Genomic DNA, 19,317 nt, shown 5'->3' with positions numbered 1-19,317 from the left:
TGTCAGGACCAGATCAAATAACTAAATACATTAAGGATAATAGAAGTCATGTTTCTGATTATTAGAAAATGAATTACAAATACTAAAATGAATTCAGTTGTGTAAACACTGAAATTACACTATCACTACGAACTCGTGATTTTCGATAAAGATGGTTGTGGAAATATAGATGTGTGTACATAAATATACCTGTATATACACGTTCATACCCACATACATATACATATTGTGCATACATGTAAATATCCTGTAGCTCTGCCCACTTGGAAGGGCCTTGGAGTGGTGATGTCCTAATAGAAATAAATATACCTAGTACATAAAACTTGGCATCTAAAGATCATTTTCTACTAAAAAGAAATAGTAGAGCCTCTTGGAGAAATGGCTGATTCCATATATGGGACTGGAAAAGTATATATGAGATAAGTTTAGAATATCTTTTTGTTCCCAAAAGCAAGGAAGCACTCCAAGAATGATGGGGACACGTGGAAAGGATGCAGGAGGGCTCCCTTTTGCAGAAACAGGAATCATTAAAGTTTCAAAATAAATAATGATAGTAAAGTTGTAAAACTCATTGACTAAAATAGGAAAATATGAGTCTAAACAAATGCATATAAATAAATTTTAAAATTGAATCTTTGATAGGAAGTGGGATATTAATATAGTTTCAAAGTACTCCCCCACAAATGCTTTTAAGTTACAGAAAATAAAGAATAAGTTTATTTAAAAAAAAGAATAATTTTACAGTGAATAAGCCTGGGAGACAATGTTAATTAAATGATCAAGGTGAACAACATCAGAAATAAGGCAATCATGTACCACTTGACAGGATGCAATAAACAACAACAAAACAGTGCAGAGTCATTTCTGGATCTTTCTAACAAAGGTGAATATCCTGAATCTAATTATGAGGAAGTATCAGATAGACCCAAATTGAAGGAAATGCTATAAAATAACTGATCTGTTATCTTCAAATGTGCCATGTTTTTACAAGTCCAGAGAATATGGAGGAATCATTCCAGGTTGAAAGAGATTAAAGAGAAATGACAATAGACACAATATATGATTCTAGACTGTATATTTTACCACAAGATATTATTAGGACAACTGATGAAATCTGAATTGGGTTTTAGGATAAATTGGTAGTAATGTATTAAAGTTAATGATCTTTGATTTTTTCCGGTTATGGATAAATATTCTTTTTTGCAAGAAATGGCACACTAAGGCATTTGGGGTTGATGGCATTCGGCCAGTATCTTACAAAGAGGTCTATGAAAAGGATCTTTGTATTGTGTTTCTAATTCTTCTTTAATGTAATTCTTTCATTGTTTCAAAATATAAAATAATAAAAACATGAAGATCACTCTGTGAGAAATGTAGAAGATAAATTAGAAGCAGATGAGACAAACAAGGAAGACATTGTGGGAGTTATTCCAAAAATCAAGTCAAGAGAAGATGAATCAAGACAATTGCAGTGGGAGCAAAGTAAAGAAAAAGGCTTTGGGAGATATTTGGGAAACAGAGTTGACCTGGTTTGGTGGCTAATTAAACCGAGGGAGAGAAGGAACGGGAGACATCCAGTGCAACCTAAATTTCTGGTTCAGAAACTGAGTGGATGGTGTTGCCATAAATTGATATTAGGAAGGAAGGGCAGATTTTTAGAGTGAAATGATAGGAAAAGGAGTATGTCAAGGCTGTATATTGTCACCCTGCTTATTTAACTTATATGCAGAGTACATCATGAGAAACGCTGGGCTGGAGGAAGCACAAGCTGGAATCAAGATTGCCGGGAGAAATATCAATAACCTCAGATATGCAGATGACACCACCCTTATGGCAGAAAGTGAAGAGGAACTAAAAAGCCTCTTGATGAACATGAAAGAGGAGAGTGAGAAAGTTGGCTTAAAGCTCAACATTCAGAAAACTAAGATCATGGCATCTGGTCCCATCACTTCATGGGAAATAGATGGGGAAACAGTGGAAACAGTGTCCGACTTTCTTTTTTTGGGCTCCAAAATCACTGCAGATGGTGATTGCAGCCATGAAATTAAAAGACGCTTACTCCTTGGAAGGAAAGTTATGACCAACTTGGATAGCATATTCAAAAGCAGAGACATTACTTTGCCAACAAAGGTCCGTCTAGTCAAGGCTATGGTTTTTCCTGTGGTCATGTATGGATTTGAGAGTTGGACTCTAAAGAAGGCTGAGCGCCAAAGAATTGATGCTTTTGAACTGTGGTGTTGGAGAAAACTCTTGAGAGTCCCTTGGACTGCAAGGAGATCCAACCAGTCCATTCTAAAGGAGATCAGTCCTGGGTGTTCATTGGAAGGACTGATGCTAAAGCTGAAACTCTAATACTTTGGCCATCTCATGTGAAGAGTTGACTCATTGGAAAAGACTCTGATGCTGGAAGGGATTGGGGGCAGGAGGAGAAGGGGACGACAGAGGATGAGATGGCTAGATGGCATCACCAACTCGATGGACATGAATTTGGGTGAACTCCAGGAGTTGATGATGGAAGGGAGGCCTGGAGTGCTGTGATTCATGGGGTCGCAAAGAGTCGGACACAACTGAGCGACTGAACTGTACTGAACTGATGTCTGGCAAGTAAGTACAGCGAGTCTTATTATCTAACACTGTAGGCTACTGGAGCAAATGAAGTATATCTTATCTTTTTATTAAGCTGAACTTGTACTGTCTGGACTCATATTTCCATGAGAAAGAGAATTCCATTAGAGTAACATTCTTGGCCTATTCTCCTACCCTCCACTCATTTCTCCCCAAAGGAGTTAAGAGTTATATAGCTATAAAATTACTTTGGGGGGAAAACTAAGCAGGCTCAACTCTACCCCTTCTGGGCTTTTCCTCTTCAGAACCAACACATCAGCATAATGTATACATTTTCTGTTCTTCTGTGGCAAAAGTACCTTGTCGATTGTCTAGCTATACCAGTGACAGGTTTGGATGTATGTCTAACTCAGTGGAAAGCACGTCTGGCCACATATCTAGAACCACATTGTCCAATTATCCTATCAGTAACTTAAAAATATGATGTTTAATTAACTCCTTCATTCCATCTCTCAATTGGTTCTGAATCTGGGAGAAAAAGAAAACAATCTAGTTAATTTGTTGCCTAAACTCCCAAGAACTATGTAAATGTTTTTTATTCCTCATAGTGCCCAATATAATGTGTGAAGAAATTTATTGAGTAGAATTCAATCAGTGTAAAATAGAATGATGCAAAAATAATATTGTATTATAGTAAAAAAAATACAGATCCTTCTAACTATTTGTTTTTGGGTTTTAGGATTTTAACATTATTAATTTAAAACTTGTTTTCAACATGATATAATATAGAGTATATTCATTTTATGTCTCCTCATATATAAAATAGGAATCATAATGAGTCTGTTATTTTACATGATTGCTCACAGGATTAAGTGGATTTAAGTCTAGATACCACACTGCTGCTGTTACTGCTGCTAAGTTGCTTCAGTCATGTCCGACTCTGTGCGACCCCATAGACGGCAGCCCACCAGGCTCCCCCGTCCCTGGGATTCTCCGGGCAAGAATACTGGAGTGGGTTGCCATTTCCTTCTCCAATGCATGAAAGTGAAAAGTGAAAATGAAAGTAAAGTCCTGTCCGACTCCTAGCGACCCCATGGACTGCAGCCTACCAGGCTCCTCCATCCATGGGATTTTCCAGGCAAGAGTACTGGAGTGGGGTGCCATTGCCCTCTCCCAGATACCACACTATAGCATACTAAAAGGAGCACACTATTTATTGCTGAGTCAGCATACTCCCTTTCTCAACAGTATGAATTCATACAGGATGAATGAAAAAAATCAAACCACAATGGAATTGCTAGGGTCAGCTACAAAGAAGTATATCAAATGACCTGGATCATGCTTCCCAAATTGTGTTTTGTGGATCACTAGTTGTGAAAAATATTAATGAGTTTCCCAGGGGTGGCAGTGGAGAAAGGCTATGAAAAATTCTTCAGTAAAGAAAAGTGTTTAACCCTCTATTTCCCCCATATATCTGACCATGAAAACAATTTTGTCCCTTAGGAATAATACTCAGAATGAGTGCTCCATAGAGATTAGGACATTCTGATTGAGGGGAAAGGGTAGGATACCTGCCTGGGACTTCTTGACTCAGTAGACTATTCAATGTGGATTTGGCAGAACATTAAGTAAAAAACTTTAAATGCTCTGCTCATCCTATGCTGCTCCCCGGACTATGTATTTACCACCTCACCTAGCTAATTCCTATTCAAATATAAAGTTTAATTTGAGTACTCCCTTCCCAGAACCATCTTCACTGTCTTTTACCAAACCACACTCAGTTTATTAATTCAAATAATATATTTATTGAGCACCAGTTATGTACCAGGTGCTGTTCGAGGTGCTGTGACTGAGCAGTTAATAATAATAATAATATAAAACAGTTATCATTCTCATGCAACATTCATTCAAGTGATGAAGAAAAACACAGAACAAATTAACACATAAATGCTAATCCAGAAGTGAAAAATGTTATAAGGAAAAAATAGCATAAAGGAGATAGAAAGTCAAATGGTGGCTGCTTAATACTCAGTGGTCAGAGAAGGGCTCTCTCATAAGGTGGCATATGAATAATGACCTGAAAGGAGAAAGATAATGAGCCATGCAGATCTCTGAGAGAAGGACATTCTGGCAAATCAAGGATGAGAACAAAAAGACTAAGGTAGAAGCAGTTTGGCTTATCTGAGGTAATGCAGTGAAGGTGGCCCTATATAACTTGACTCTTTAGCTCTTGCTGCTGCTACTGCTAAGTCGCTTCAGTCATGTCTGACTCTGTGGGACCCCATGGACTGCAGCCTACCAGGCTTCTCCGTCCATGGGATTCTCCAGGCAAGAACACTGGAGTGGGTTGCCATTTCCTTCTCCTTAGCTCTTAATCTTTCTCAAATAATTTCCCATTTTCCTGGTGGACAAATTCAGCCAGGATCTCATCAAAAGAAGAGAAATGAGGGTAATTAATATTATGCTGGAATGTGATTGACATGACCTCTGTACAGAATGATGGTGATTTTAGTCATTGGTGGAAGATGCAGTTCATAGTGGATGCCTCCTGGATGCTGACTTTCCCTTCCCCTGACTGGGTCAGCCTGACACAACTCCACGCCGTTTGTCATCTTTGGATTCTCTTACATCCCAGATTTCAGGAGTTTATATTTCCTGTGGCTGTCATATGGAGACATCTCTAAGGAATGAAATGCTGGAGGCTGGGATCCTCCATATTGGCTTCTTCCTCAATTTTTTTTTTCTTTCTGAATTGTTCTTTGTTTCACCTAAAATGATCCATATTTAGCCAGGATCATCCTAAGTAGATTCAAGTCACTTAGGGAACTTAAAAAGGCTCCCAAATATGTTACATAAAAACCAGGGTTGCTATCATCAGAGCCAACTGTGGATGAGACCGTGCGAGTGAGAGGATAGTCTCTCCAAGGTCATATTTCAAATGTGGCCAAATGTGATTTAATTGCCCCTCTAATAACAAACCGGATCGCTATTGAGCTTTATAACTTATAGCACCATGGTACATTTTATCTGATTTGAGCTTTCCTATGTCCCTGAGAAGCAGGCAAGGTAAATACCATCCATATTTTGCTGACAAATTGAGGGTTACATAGAAAGGTTACATAGAGGATATGTGACAGAGCATGAATAGAAATTTATTCCCAAAAAAAATGGTAAGTACCTACAAGCAAAATGTTGCACACAGTTCCATAAAGTCTTGCCTTTAAAGATATCAATTTAATCGGTCTGGAGGGTAGGGCCAAGGCATTGCTAAAAAAAACCTTTCCAGGATATATATCTGAAAGAACACCAAAACTAATTCAAAGAGCCACACGAACCCCTAGTTTTTAAAGCAGCATTATTTAAAATAGCCAAGACATGGAAGCAATCTAAACATTCACCAACAGCTGAATAAATAAAGAAGATGGATATATACACACAATGGAATATTACTCTGCCATAAAAAATGAAATTCTGCCATTTGCAAACCATGTGGATGGATCTGGAGAGCATCAGGCTTAGTGAAATGAGACAGAAAAAGACAAATACTTGATGTTATCACTTATATGTGGAATCTAAAAAATGAAACAAATGTATGGAACAGAATGGAAACAGATTCACAGATTGAGAACAAGCCCTAAAATGACCCCACTTTTTTTATAGTGCCAATTAAATAACCTTTGCCCACATTTGAAATATAACCTTCCAAAGACAATCCTTCTCACTCTTGTTGTCTCATCCATAATTGGCTCTGTTGATAGCAACTCTGGCTTTTAGGTAATGCATTCAGGGAGCCTTTTTAAGCTCCCTCAATGATTTGAATCCCCTTAGCATGATATTGGCTAAATATGAGGTTATCCCCACTTCCCTACCAATGGGGAGAAAAAATTGGGGGGCAAGATGAGAGTAGGGAATTAAGAAGTACAGACTACTATGTACAAAATAAAATAAACAATAAGAATTGTTTTGTAATAACTGTAAATAGAATATAATCTTTAAAAATATTTAGTCTCTATGGTGTACGCCTGACACTAATATAAAGTCAACTATACTTCAATAAAAATAAAAAGCTTCCAGGACATTCCAATTTGTCCAGGACTACTAGTTGATTTTTGGGGTCATTGACTTCTTCCTCAATTTTTTTTTTCTTTCTGAATTGTTCTTTGTTTCGCCTAAGATTATTTTCTATTGGTTTACTACTTTTCTGTTTTCAGCCTTCTCCTCTCACTTAGCTTTGGGTGTGTGCATGCTCAGTCGCCCAGTTGTGTCTAACTGTTTGCAACCCCATGCACTGTAGCCCACCAGGCTCTGTCCATGGGATTTCCCAGGCAAAAACACTGATGTGGGTTGCCATTTCCTCTCCAGGGGAATCTTCCTGACTCAGGAATCAAACCTGTATCTGCTGTGTCTCCTGCATTGCAGGCAGGTTATTGCCACTGAGTCACCAAGGAAACTGGTTGTAGGACTCCAAATGATAGTTATGCAGTCTTCTTTGGTTCCCATCTTTAGGCTCATCTTCTGTTTTCTAATCTATTATTTTCCTCTCAAACTTCATCATCTCTCTGGAATATCATAGTCCCTCTTGATTATTTTCTCCCTATTGAGCTAACTGTGCTTCCCTGGTGGCTCAGTGGTAAAGAAATCTGACTGCCAATGCAGGAGATGTGGGTTCAATCCCTGGGTCAGGAGGATCCCCTGGAGAAGGAAACGACAACCCACTCCAGTATTCTTGCCTGGAAAATCCCATGGACAGAGAAGCCAGACAGGCTACAGTCCATGGGGTCGCAAACAAGTCCGACACGACTTAGTGACTAAACAACAACAACAATAGGGTAATTAACGTTAACAGACTATTGGAGTTAGACCAGAGTTCTTCTAGTCAGTGACTGTGTAACACTGGGGAAATTATTCAATCTAACCCTCATACCCAATCAGTAAAATAAAGGAAAAACCTTGTAGGGTTTTTATAAGAAATAAATGAAACACAGGCACAATAATAGAACTAAATGGTTCAGTACTCAATAATAAAGATACTTTTAAAAGATTATCTCTTTGAAAGACTTATTATTCTTTATCTATTTTTACTGCAACCCAATACAATATGCTATACTTATTCTGAGTTATATGCCTTTGCTTTTTACATACCCACTCTCATTTCTAATTCTAAATTTTAGCATATGTATTCTCTAACCTTCCAGTGCCCAGTAAAATGTGATTCTAGATTTGGCAAGAATTTTATGCACCCCCAGTTCTAAACCCTTAATGAAGGGAGAGATAATGTGGTTTATTATTAAACTACTTTATTATTAGTTCATTAAGCACAAAGAAAGTCCAGGAGAATGCCCAAATTATTTATTTCCTCCAGGTTGAGTTGTCACCTGATTGAAACAGAGGCCATCATAGGTAGGAGTTCAGGAATAGCTCATCTTTTTGCAAACCATCTCCCTTAGACTCTTGAGAAAACTGTTTCCTCGAGTATTCTCTTTTCTTTACCCTTATGCCCTCTTTGCTTGTTTTTCATAGGGTCCTTCCTCTTCTGCAAAAGTATAGCCTGAAATCACTTCATTCTGCTGAACACTATTCAGGATAGGATTTAAAATGCATGGTGGAATCGGGACAGTAGCAGTAGTACCTTAAAATACTCATAACTTTCAAATTTTCCAGGTTGGCTTTCTGTTAGCATCCAACTATGTTCATTAAGGTATTATAATGTTCAATATTAAGCACCTGTTTGTCTTCTCTGTGACATTGTGCTAAAATAGTCTCTTCTGCCTCTACTTTGGGTCATTTCTCAAACATCCTTTATTACTATAGATTTGATTCATGCTATGAAATAAGAGAAAAGAGTAGAAAATCAACCCAATTAAAACAACCACTGAGGCATAGCTCAAGAAAGCAGTACTTTAGCAACTAGTGCTTTATCTAAAGTGTCTTTTGCATCCAGAGATGCCAGAATGTTTGAACTTTGAAGTTGATTAGATTTAGTTTCTCCTCCTATTATACAATTTAACATTACAGTCTCCATCATGCATGTCTCTTTTAGTCTCCTCATTCCTGTTCTTTACAACCAGGTTTAATTTCCGATATCCTAAAATAAAAGAAAACTGTTTCCTTAACCATGCCCATCTTTCAACACACTGCCACATGCTTTCTTTCCTTTTACCACCACCATTTTGTTCCTTTTAAAACCAACTATTCAAAAAAGTAATCTACAATTAGTGCATTGTTTTTCTCCAACTCTTCAACTCTTTGCATTTTTTCCGTTTGAGAGAAATTGCATTCTTGAAGGTCTTTGCCCTCATAATCACCACATAAAGTGACATTTTAATCTTCCTTTTCCTCCACCTCCCGAAAAGTCTTGACAGTATTGTCTAATCTCCTCTTCAGTTTTCTTTTCTCTCTTTATATTCATGACAACGTGCTGTCTTCCTTCTTTCAGTCAGTTCAGTCCCTCAGTCATGTCTGATTCTTTGCGACCCCATGGAATGCAGCATGCCAGGCTTCCCTGTCCATCACCAACTCCCAGAGCTTACTCAAACACATGTCCATCGAGTTGGGGATGCCATCCAATTATCTCATCCTCTGTTGTCCCTTTCTCCTCCCACCTTCAATCTTTCCCAGCAACAGGGTCTTTTCCAATGTCAGTTCTTCATGTCAGGTGGCCAAGTATTGGAGTTTCAGCTTCAGCATCAGTCCTTCCAATGAATATTCAGGACTGATTTCCTTTAGGATGGACAGGTTGGATCTCCTTGCAGTCCAAGGGACTCTCAAGAGTCTTCTCCAACACCACAGTTCAAAAGCATCAATTCTTCGGCACTCAGCTTTCTTCATACTCCAACTCTTACATCCATACATGACTACTAGAAAAACCATAGCTTTGACTAGGCGGACCTTTTGTTGATAAAATGCTGTCGAGGTTGGTCATAGCTTTTCTTCCCAGGAGCAAGTGTCTTTTAATTCCATGGCTGCAGTCACCATCTGCAGTGATTTTGCAGCCTAAGAAAATAAAGTCTCTCACTGTTTCCATTGTTCTTTTTTTTTTTTCTTTCTTTTTTTTAAATTTTATTTTATTTTTAAACTTTACATAATTGTATTAGTTTTGCCAAATATCAAAATGAATCCGCCACAGGTATACATGTGTTCCCCATCCTGAACCCTCCTCCCTCCTCCCTCCCCATTCCATCCCTCTGGGTCGTCCCAGTGCACCAGCCCCAAGCATCCAGTATCGTGCATCGAACCTGGACTGGCAACTCGTTTCATACATGATATTTTACATGTTTCAATGCCATTCTCCCAAATCTTCCCACCCTCTCCCTCTCCCACAGAGTCCATAAGACTGTTCTATACATCAGTGTCTCTTTTGCTGTCTCGTACACAGGGTTATTGTTACCATCTTTCTAAATTCCATATATATGCATTAGTATACTGTATTGGTGTTTTTCTTTCTGGCTTACTTCACTCTGTATAATAGGCTCCAGTTTCATCCACCTCATTAGAACTGATTCAAATGTATTCTTTTTAATGGCTGAGTAATACTCCATTGTGTATATGTACCACTGCTTTCTTATCCATTCATCTGCTGATGGACATCTAGGTTGCTTCCATGTCCTGGCTATTATAAACAGTGCTGCGATGAACATTGGGGTACACGTGTCTCGTTCAGTTCTGGTTTCCTCAGTGTGTATGCCCAGCAGTGGGATTGCTGGATCATAAAGCAGTTCTATTTCCAGTTTTTTTAAGGAATCTCCACACTGTTCTCCATAGTGGCTGTACTAGTTTGCATTCCCACCAACAGTGTAAGAGGGTTCCCACTGTTTCCATTGTTTCCTCATCTATTTGCCATGAAATGATGGGACCAGATGCCATGATGTTAGTTTTCTGAATGTTGAGTTTTAAGCCAACTTTTCACTCTCCTCTTTCACCTCCATCAAGAGGCTCTTTAGTTCCTCTTTGCTTTCTGCCATAAAGGTGGTGTCATCTGCATATCTAAGGTTATTGATATTTCTCCCGGCCACCTTGATTCCAGGTTGTGCTACTTCCAGCCCAGAATTTTGCATGATATACTCTGCATATAAGTTAAATAAGCAGCATGACAATATACAGCCTTGATGTACTCCTTTCCCTACTTGGAACCAGCCTGTTGTTCCATGTCCAGTTCTAACTGTTGTTTCTTGACCTGCATACAGATTTCTCAGGAGGCAGGTCAGGAAATACCAGGTGGTCTGGTATTTCCACCTCTTTCAGAATTTTCCACAGTTTATTGTGATCCACACAGTCAAAGACTTTGGCATAGTCAATAAAGTAGAAGTAGATGTTTTTCTGGAACTCTCTTGCTTTTTTGATGATCCAGCAGATGTTGCCAAGTTGATCTCGGGTTCCTCTGCCTTTTCTAAATCCAACTTGAACATCTGGAAGTTCACAGTTCACGTATGCTGAAGCCTGGCTTGGAGAATTTTGAGCATTACTTTGCTAGTGTGTGAGATGAGTGCAATTGTGCAGTAGTTTGAACATTCGTTGACATTGCCTTTCTTTGTAACTGGAATGAAAACTGACCTTTTACAGTCCTGTGGCCACTGCTGAGTTTTCCAAATTTGCTGACATATTGAGAGCAGCACTTACATAGCATCAACTTTTAAGATTTGAAATAGCTCAACTGGAATTCCATCCCTCCACTAGCTTTGTTCATAGTGATGCTCCTAAGGCCCATTTGACTTCACATTCCAGGATGTCTGGCTCTTCCTCCTTTATCATTTCTCAATGCTTCTGTCTTTCTTTTACTAAGGCCCTGTTTCTCAAGTAAATGTTAAGACATTACTTAAACATCTTTGTTTTCAATTTCTTCATCTATAAAATTACAATAATAATATCCATTCCCTCCAAAATTATGAAAATTAAATTATATTAGGTGCTTCACAAATATTAACTATATTCCTAAGTGTAAGCATTTGCGAGCATACCACCTTTGGTACTATTTTTCTTTACCATCAAATTCTATAAATGACTGTAAAATCTTTACCTTAAGCTCCTAACCTCTCTCACCACAATTCTATACTAATATTTCAGTTTGTATACCATGCCTTACTCTCAATGAGTTTACAAAACCAAATTTGTCATATCACCCTCCCCCTCATCAAAATGAACTTCTGCTTAAGTTTTTCCTATATCTATTACTATCATTCAAAAATTCCAGTCAACCAGTCATCTTTGACTCCCTTAGGTCTAATCCACGTTTCCATACATGTTTTATCCAAAGTGTCTCTTGCATCAGGTGCTATACAAAAAGGATAAAACATCATAACCAAGTTCAAAGTTGGATTAACATTCAAAATTAAAGGAATGCATTTATCACTTTAATAGAACAAAAATAAAAAAAGTAATATGATCACCCAAATATATATTAAAAAACAATAAAATGGGAAAAAACACTTTAATGTTAAAAAAACTTTCAGCAGGTGTACCTATGGCTGATTCTTGTTGATGTATGAGAGAAACCACAAAATTCTGCAAAGCAATTATCATTCAATTTAAAAAATAAAAAAGAGAAAAGAAAAAAAAAAGCTCTCTGTAAACTAGCAGCAGAAGGGTACATATAAGAAACTTAAAGCTTATAGTTAATGTTGAAATCCTGAGTGTGTTCCCTCAAAATAGCAAATAAGGAAAGGATTTCTGGCTTTACTACTTCCATGCACCATAAAGATAAGAAAAAGAAATAAAAGACATAAAAATCAGAAAGGATAAAGTAAGACCATTATTATTTTCAGATGACAAGGAAGGAAAAAATCCTAAGGAAATTATTTTTTAAAGGAACTACTGTGAGTTTTAAATGAAATAATCCAGGTGGAAGTTACAAGGATGATATAAAACTCAATTGTATTTCTATATATCAACAGTAAACAAAATTGGAAAGTTAAAATAGTAAACAGTACTAAAGCATTAAGTCAACTCAGTGAGAAAGGGAAGTCTTTTGCCATATAGGAAAAAAAATGAAACTTGACTCCCACCTCACACCATACAAAAATGATTTGTGATAGTTTGCAGAACTAAATGCAAAAGCCAGAACCAGAAAGCTTATGGGGGAAAAAAAATGGGTGCATATACTTATCACCTGGGAAAAGACACAAAATGCACTAACCATGAAAAATAATTTAAAAATCAGATCTCACTAAAATTAAAATATTCTATTCATCAAAAGGTACCATTAAAAAATATTAAGGTCGGTTTTCCCCTGGTGGTCCAGTAGTTAAGGACCTGCTTTGTAATACAGGAGACACGGGTTTGATCCCCAGCCGGGGAAGATCCCTCATGCCATGGGGAAACAGCCCGTGCGCCACAGCTACTGAAGCAGCACTCCAGAGTCCATGCTCTGCAACAAGAGAAGCCACCACAGTGAGAAGCCCATGCGCCGCTACTGGACAGTGACCCCTACTCAGCACAGCTGGAGAAGCCCACTTGCAGCAGCTAAGACCCAGCACAACCATAAATAAAGAAAAAGCTTTTTAAAAATGAAGGCAAATCACAGACTGGGAAAAATATTTGCAGTGCATAAACCAGACAAATAACTAAAATCTTTTGGAATTAGGGGAGAATTTAGTAATAAATGTAGTAATAAAAATACTGTAGTAGTAATAAATGTCATATGAATGTAGCAATAAAAAATTACTACAAATTGACAATTAGGAAATTGAACAATCCCATAAAAAAGACGTGAACAGGCACTTCTCAAAAGATATAATAATGAGCAATAGCCACAGGAAAAAGTGCTCAAAGCCATAATGAGAAATGCTTTCATACCCATAAGGATGGTTAAAATGAAAAAAATTGAAAGTGTAAATGTTGGTGAGACTGTGGAGAAATAAAAAATCTCAGATATTTCTATGTGGGATTAAATTATGGAACTACTACTTCAGAAAACTCTTGGCAAGTTTCTTATAATATTAGCTATTCATCTACCCTACAACCTGACAATTCTACTTTTTGGTATCTATATGAACATATAGTGCACATTCATTCATAACACCAAATAACATGAAACAACTATGTTAATCCAACTCCTCAGCAAAAAAGAAAAAAAAAAAAAAAGGCATAACATGAGTGAATTACATTGAGTGAAAGAATCCAGACCTGGGCATACATAAAACATACACACACAGTAGGATTCTATTTACATAAACTCCAAGAATAGGCAATTCTAAATTATGATGATAAAAATCAGAAAGAAGTGGCACCAGTGGTAAAGAGTCTGCCTGCCAGTTCAGGAGATGCAAGAGATGTGGGTTCGATCCCTGGGTTGGGAAGATTCCCTGGAGTAGGAAATGGCAACCCACTGCATTACTCTTGCCTGGAAAATCCCATGGACAGAAGACCCTGATGGGCTACAGTCCATGGGGTTGCAAAGAGTCAGACATGACTGAGCAACTGAGCAAGCATGCATGCACACACAGGCAGGAATAAGGGCCACGGGTTGGAAACAGGCATGAGGCAACTTTCTGAGGGTAACACCAATGTTCTATATCCTGCCTTGGATGGTGGTTACACCTACATACACAGTTGTCAAAATCCATCAAACTGTATTCTTCTATTAAGTGTAAAAAGATGCTTCACCAGCAAAACATTAAAAAGAAAAAAAGGCATTACAAAGAAAAAGCAAAAAGAAAACTGGTATGTCAATGCTGTGCTATGCTTAGTCGCTCAGTTGTGTCCAACTCTTTGCGACCCCATGGACTGTCCACCAGGCTCCACTGTCCATGGGGATTCTCTAGGCAAGAATACTGGAGGAATGCCCTCCTCCAGGGGATTTTCCCAACCCAGGGATCAAAACCAGGTCTCCTGCAATAGACCTACCTAAATTTTTTAACATGTAAATATTTTTCAAGTATTTCAAGTATCTTTTCAAGTTTAGAAACAGTTCTACTTTCAAGTATGAGTAAGTGAGCTTAGCCTTGCAAATTCATCTAAATAGAGAGCCTCAGGCTTGTGGATCAATATACTGAAAAGAAACAAAGAGAAGCCAGTAGCACATCAGTATTTCAGACTCTGTGAATCAAAAATAGAAAGTTTCACAATCTGAGGAATTTTAGGACATGTAAGAGTCCAAAGAAGCAAAGGTAAAAAGATCAAATATAGTATGCAGAATTAACGGTTGTGACTTACTGAGTTAATAAATATGCCAAATAGTCAAACTCAATAAAGCACTGCAAAATCTGTCACAATTAATACACCAGTCAGAAACACATGCAATGTATAATCAGCTCTACCTCATATTGAAAGCAAGAACTCATTGGTTATAATGGATATCTGCCATTTATAGATAGAGTTAGGAAAGTAGACTAGATAAAGGTATGCATGAGGCGAAGGAGAAATAACCCAACTTGCTCTATCTGATCAGTATCTATTTGTAGTGAGTGAATACGATGGACAGTTCAGTTTTTATCTCTCATCTGTTTTGTATCAGTCTTCTCACAATAAGACTAAACACATGTACTAATGTCCAGGCAAATAAATGTAAATTAATGATTAAGAGTTGTACTTGTACTTCCATTTTAAAGGCTCATCACTGATTTTAAGAGTGAAATGATCATTCCAATTATGTTATTAATTTCTAATTAATAAATGAAAACAGTATCTGAATACCCATAAGTCAATCAAATCACATTCATGCATTTCCAGACAGAAAAGCCAGGAGAATTATCAAACACCTAGAGGGTTAATAAGCCTATGATCAAAATATAGACTCTTATATAAGCTAACCAATAATTATCTTTCCTTTGGAACAGTAGCTGTTGTCAATGGTCCATTCCTGACACACCTGTGCCTTGTCAGAGCACACCAGGGAGTCCTCTATTTTATCCATCTAGCTGTCTGCTGTTCACACCCTCTAGTCTCCAAACCATTTCTTGAAATCATGTGTTCTACTCCAATACTCCTTCATAATTACTTTCACTTGAATTTTCTATTCCCTGCTCTCTATAATAAATGAAGAACCCCAGGAGATCAGGACTCAAAAGGAGAAATAACTACTGCACCAATGTCTCTGAGGTAAAAGAAAGAGTGGCCCATGTGAGGTTATATTCTTTCTTAATTATATGCCTTAGCTGTTATTGTTCTACAACATACATACATACAGGCTGCCTTGGTTCTAACTGAAATACCATCATCCTTAGTTTCACAATTTTTTCCCTTCATTTTTTCTTCCCTAAATCATCATTATAACATCTAATAAAGGAAAATAGAGTCAGTTACCTTCATATACATTTAAAAATGGACAGAACCAAGGAGTGGAGTCAAGTGGAATTTCTGGCTTTAACACTACTCCTAGATTTCTTCAAAGTTTACTAAAATAAGATAGAATATGTAAAGGAGGATTTATGGAGTAAGATCCATTAGAGTTCATTAGATTACACAGAAAAGAATCTTTTTCATTCACTGAATGACCAAATGCATTTACATTAGAGAATTTACACTGATATAAAATTAACGGTTTAGCCATAAATTTTATTAATATATATAAGACAATCTCCTACATAAATAGTTTAAAATGTTGGAAATGCAATAGCTGCCCAACAGCACCAGAAACACCTTAACCTAGTGAGAAAACCAATGATAATAAATGTGACATTTGGCAACTAAATCTAAGTTTAGTGGGGCTGATTTCCTGAAACAAATGAACTAGGTCAAATTTCCCTTAAAACGAAGAGGAATTATTGAAGACATTTTCCTGCTCCACATACCAGGACATTGTGTGAAATATTACCTATGCCTAAATGAACCTATAAGTTTTATCCTCATAAAGAGGTAGCAAATTATATATCCTAATGAGGAGTTTTCTATCCTCTGAACAGGATTGTAGGAGACAATTATTACACCAAGGAAAGTACAAGAAACTTCAAATCAGTTGCACAACTTAGCCCCTTTGGAGTGCCAATATCCTTATCCATAACACTAAAATATACATTCCCTTGGAACTGATAAAGGTTAAACAAAATAATTTGTAGGAAAGTGTTCTACAAGCTGTAGCAGATATGCAAAGCTTAAATGTCATTTTACTGATGAGGATGATACATATAATAAAAAAATCCAAAATAAGTTGTGTTAAAGAAGGTAAGATGTTAAACAAATTATTGCTCATTTAGGTCAAAACAATATTAAAAGACATATTTGTTCTGCAAATTGGCCCAAACTATTTGTTCATACTATATATCTAAGGAGATAGTGAATGGCATTGATTGGATCCAAAGTTCCTCTCTCTTGAATTTTATGAGGCCCATTCAGAATGAGCTAGGTTGAGAACACCACCAATTCCATGTTCTGAGTCCATCTGTTGGCAAAAATATAATGCAAACAGCTTTATAAGTGCTATTTTCAATGAAATATCACAGAACAGCTTGTCCCAATGATATTTCTAAAGCTTGCCTGCAAACCGCCTACTGGGAAATCCAACTGAAAGAAAAGGGGTAAGAGAAAGAAACCCATACAGAAAAGTGACAGAAATAGAAAAAAAAGAACAAAAGGTAAAGAGACTAGCTAGAGGAAATTGAGCACTGGAGAAAAATAAGGAGCAATGAGAGCTGCAATATCAGATACAGACAAAATTAGTTTGAAGCCATAAAAGATAAAGATTTGGAAAAAACATGTATATATAGACAACTGGGGTTGGAGGATAAAGGACTTATCACAAACAATGTGGCATGTCCAAAGAAATGAAGACAAAAGAAAAAGGAAACACCAGAAAACATGTAACAGCTCAATAGTTCGAGCATAATTATTAAAATGTTGAGAAAAATGATGTGAAATAGCCATTTTTCTAAGCTTGTTTTTTCATGTAATATACAAATTCAATTTTCCAAAAGCTAACAGATTTCAATGTGTATCATCATCTCGAAGGGAAGGAAACATTCTCTTCCAAGTCCATTCTTTTAACCTGGAAGTCCATTTACTTATAAAATAGTCCCGGTATTGCAATATAGATGGTGTGCATGCACTGATTCAAAAACAAAATATATTAAACTGCACATGATGTCATGATGAGCACTTACCTGGGGTCGAATGACTTTTACAATATTTTTGAGGGCAGTGTCAGGGGATGGAGGTGAGCAGTCAGGTGTTGGGCCTGTAGAGCTGTTTCTATGGTTACTAGTTCCTGGAGCAGTAATTGCTACCTCAGAGGCATTATCTGGGAATAAAAATAGAACAACCATGAACCTAATCACTCAGTTTACCTTCTAAGACTTAAAATTACTTTAATGAAAATGAATTGATATTTAAACTTAAAACTGGTATTAATTACAAGATCATAATGTGGAGTACACTCAGCAGTTTATTTTAAAGATAATTTGATGCATATATATGGAATTTAGAAAGATGGTAACAATAACCCTGTGTACAAGACAGCAAAAGAGACACTGATGTATAGAACAGTCTTATGGACTCTGTGGGAGAGGGAGAGGGTGGGAAGATTTGGGAGAATGGCATTGAAACATGTAAAATATCATGTAGGAAACGAGTTGCCAGTCCAGGTTCGATGCACGATACTGGATGCTTGGGGCTGGTGCACTGGGACGAGCCAGAGGGATGGTATGGGGAGGGAGGAGGGAGGAGGGTTCAGGATGGGGAACACATGTATACCTGTGGCAGATTCATTTTGATATTTGGCAAAACTAATACAATTATGTAAAATTTAAAAATAAAATAAAATTTAAAAAAAAGATAATTTGTTTATTGAATGTTTTATTTTCTTTTAGAATGTTAAATATTCCCCTGTAGTATTGTTCCAAGGAGGAAGAGTATTATTACTTAATTTATAATGATAGATCATCCAGTATAAATGCTTAGATTGCCATTATACAGATGACTAAAACATCACCTTAACTTAAAAGAATGCTCTTTTTATATGACTGGCCTAAGTTTTCTCTATAATATTCATGCCTTCCCAAAGCACTTTTCCCAGAAATCCCTCAAATTGTAAAAAAAAAAAAAAAAAAAAAAATTGCATCCCAGTAAATTAACCTGGATAAAAAACTGACATTTGTGCAAAATAGTTTTATAATGTAGATAAAAACAAAATTATCACTCTCAGATACATGTATCTTCCTAGATGGTCAAAGCTAAGTGAATGAAATTTCAAAAATCCAAAGTAATCTTCCCTTATGTTCAGTATTGTGGGAGCAGAAATAAGAAACTGATGACTTGAAAATCAGCAATATGTATAGCATTTTCCTCTTAAATTTATATCAAAACAAAATAACATCAAAGATGCAGTTTTAGAATGCTTAAAATACTGGGGAAAGGATGGAGAAGGTTCTGTAAATAACTCCTGCTAGCACATAGAAGTTATATTATTTTAACGACAGTTTGGCAAATCCTCTAGAGTTTTTTATGGAAACTGTTGCAAGCTCAAATCTTCAAAACATTTACTTCCTTGTTATATTTTTAATTAGTCCCCAATAATTTTCTGTACTCGACATCTGAATTGGTCCAAAAGTGACTAAGACTGAATTCTTTAGAGACCAGCAAGTTTCTCTGTTCCATGGCCATTGTCAACAATCCCAGGTGAAAAGCAATAATTTGTTAAGGCACTTCTTGCTCACAGAAAGCAAGAGGATGAAACTCTACCCATTACTTTAAAATATAATTTATTTTCACTGGGGAATCCAGACATAGGCTCATGAAATAAAAAATGCAAGTGTGACACACACCAAATTAAATAGATAATTCATAAAATGTCTTAGATGTGTCCAGAGCTCACTCTTGATTTAGTAT

General features: G+C 36.9%; 1 protein-coding gene across 5 annotated transcripts in view; it reads right to left on the bottom strand.

Annotated features, from left to right (window-relative positions):
* Positions 1-19,317, bottom strand: part of ANKS1B (ankyrin repeat and sterile alpha motif domain containing 1B) — a 1,161,043-nt gene that overhangs the window by 706,681 nt on the left and 435,045 nt on the right. For all 5 annotated transcript variants that reach the window (XM_055576264.1, XM_055576282.1, XM_055576254.1 and 2 more), the window contains exon 11: positions 17,595-17,731. In XM_055576264.1, the coding sequence (XP_055432239.1) occupies positions 17,595-17,731 (137 nt within the window). The remainder of the gene's footprint in view (positions 1-17,594; positions 17,732-19,317) is intronic.

This window comes from Bubalus kerabau, chromosome 1 (assembly GCF_029407905.1).
Source record: "Bubalus kerabau isolate K-KA32 ecotype Philippines breed swamp buffalo chromosome 1, PCC_UOA_SB_1v2, whole genome shotgun sequence".
Classification (NCBI taxonomy): domain Eukaryota; kingdom Metazoa; phylum Chordata; class Mammalia; order Artiodactyla; family Bovidae; genus Bubalus; species Bubalus kerabau.
The sequence above is the reverse complement of the archived record's forward strand: the minus strand, read 5'-3'. Positions and strand labels throughout refer to the sequence as shown.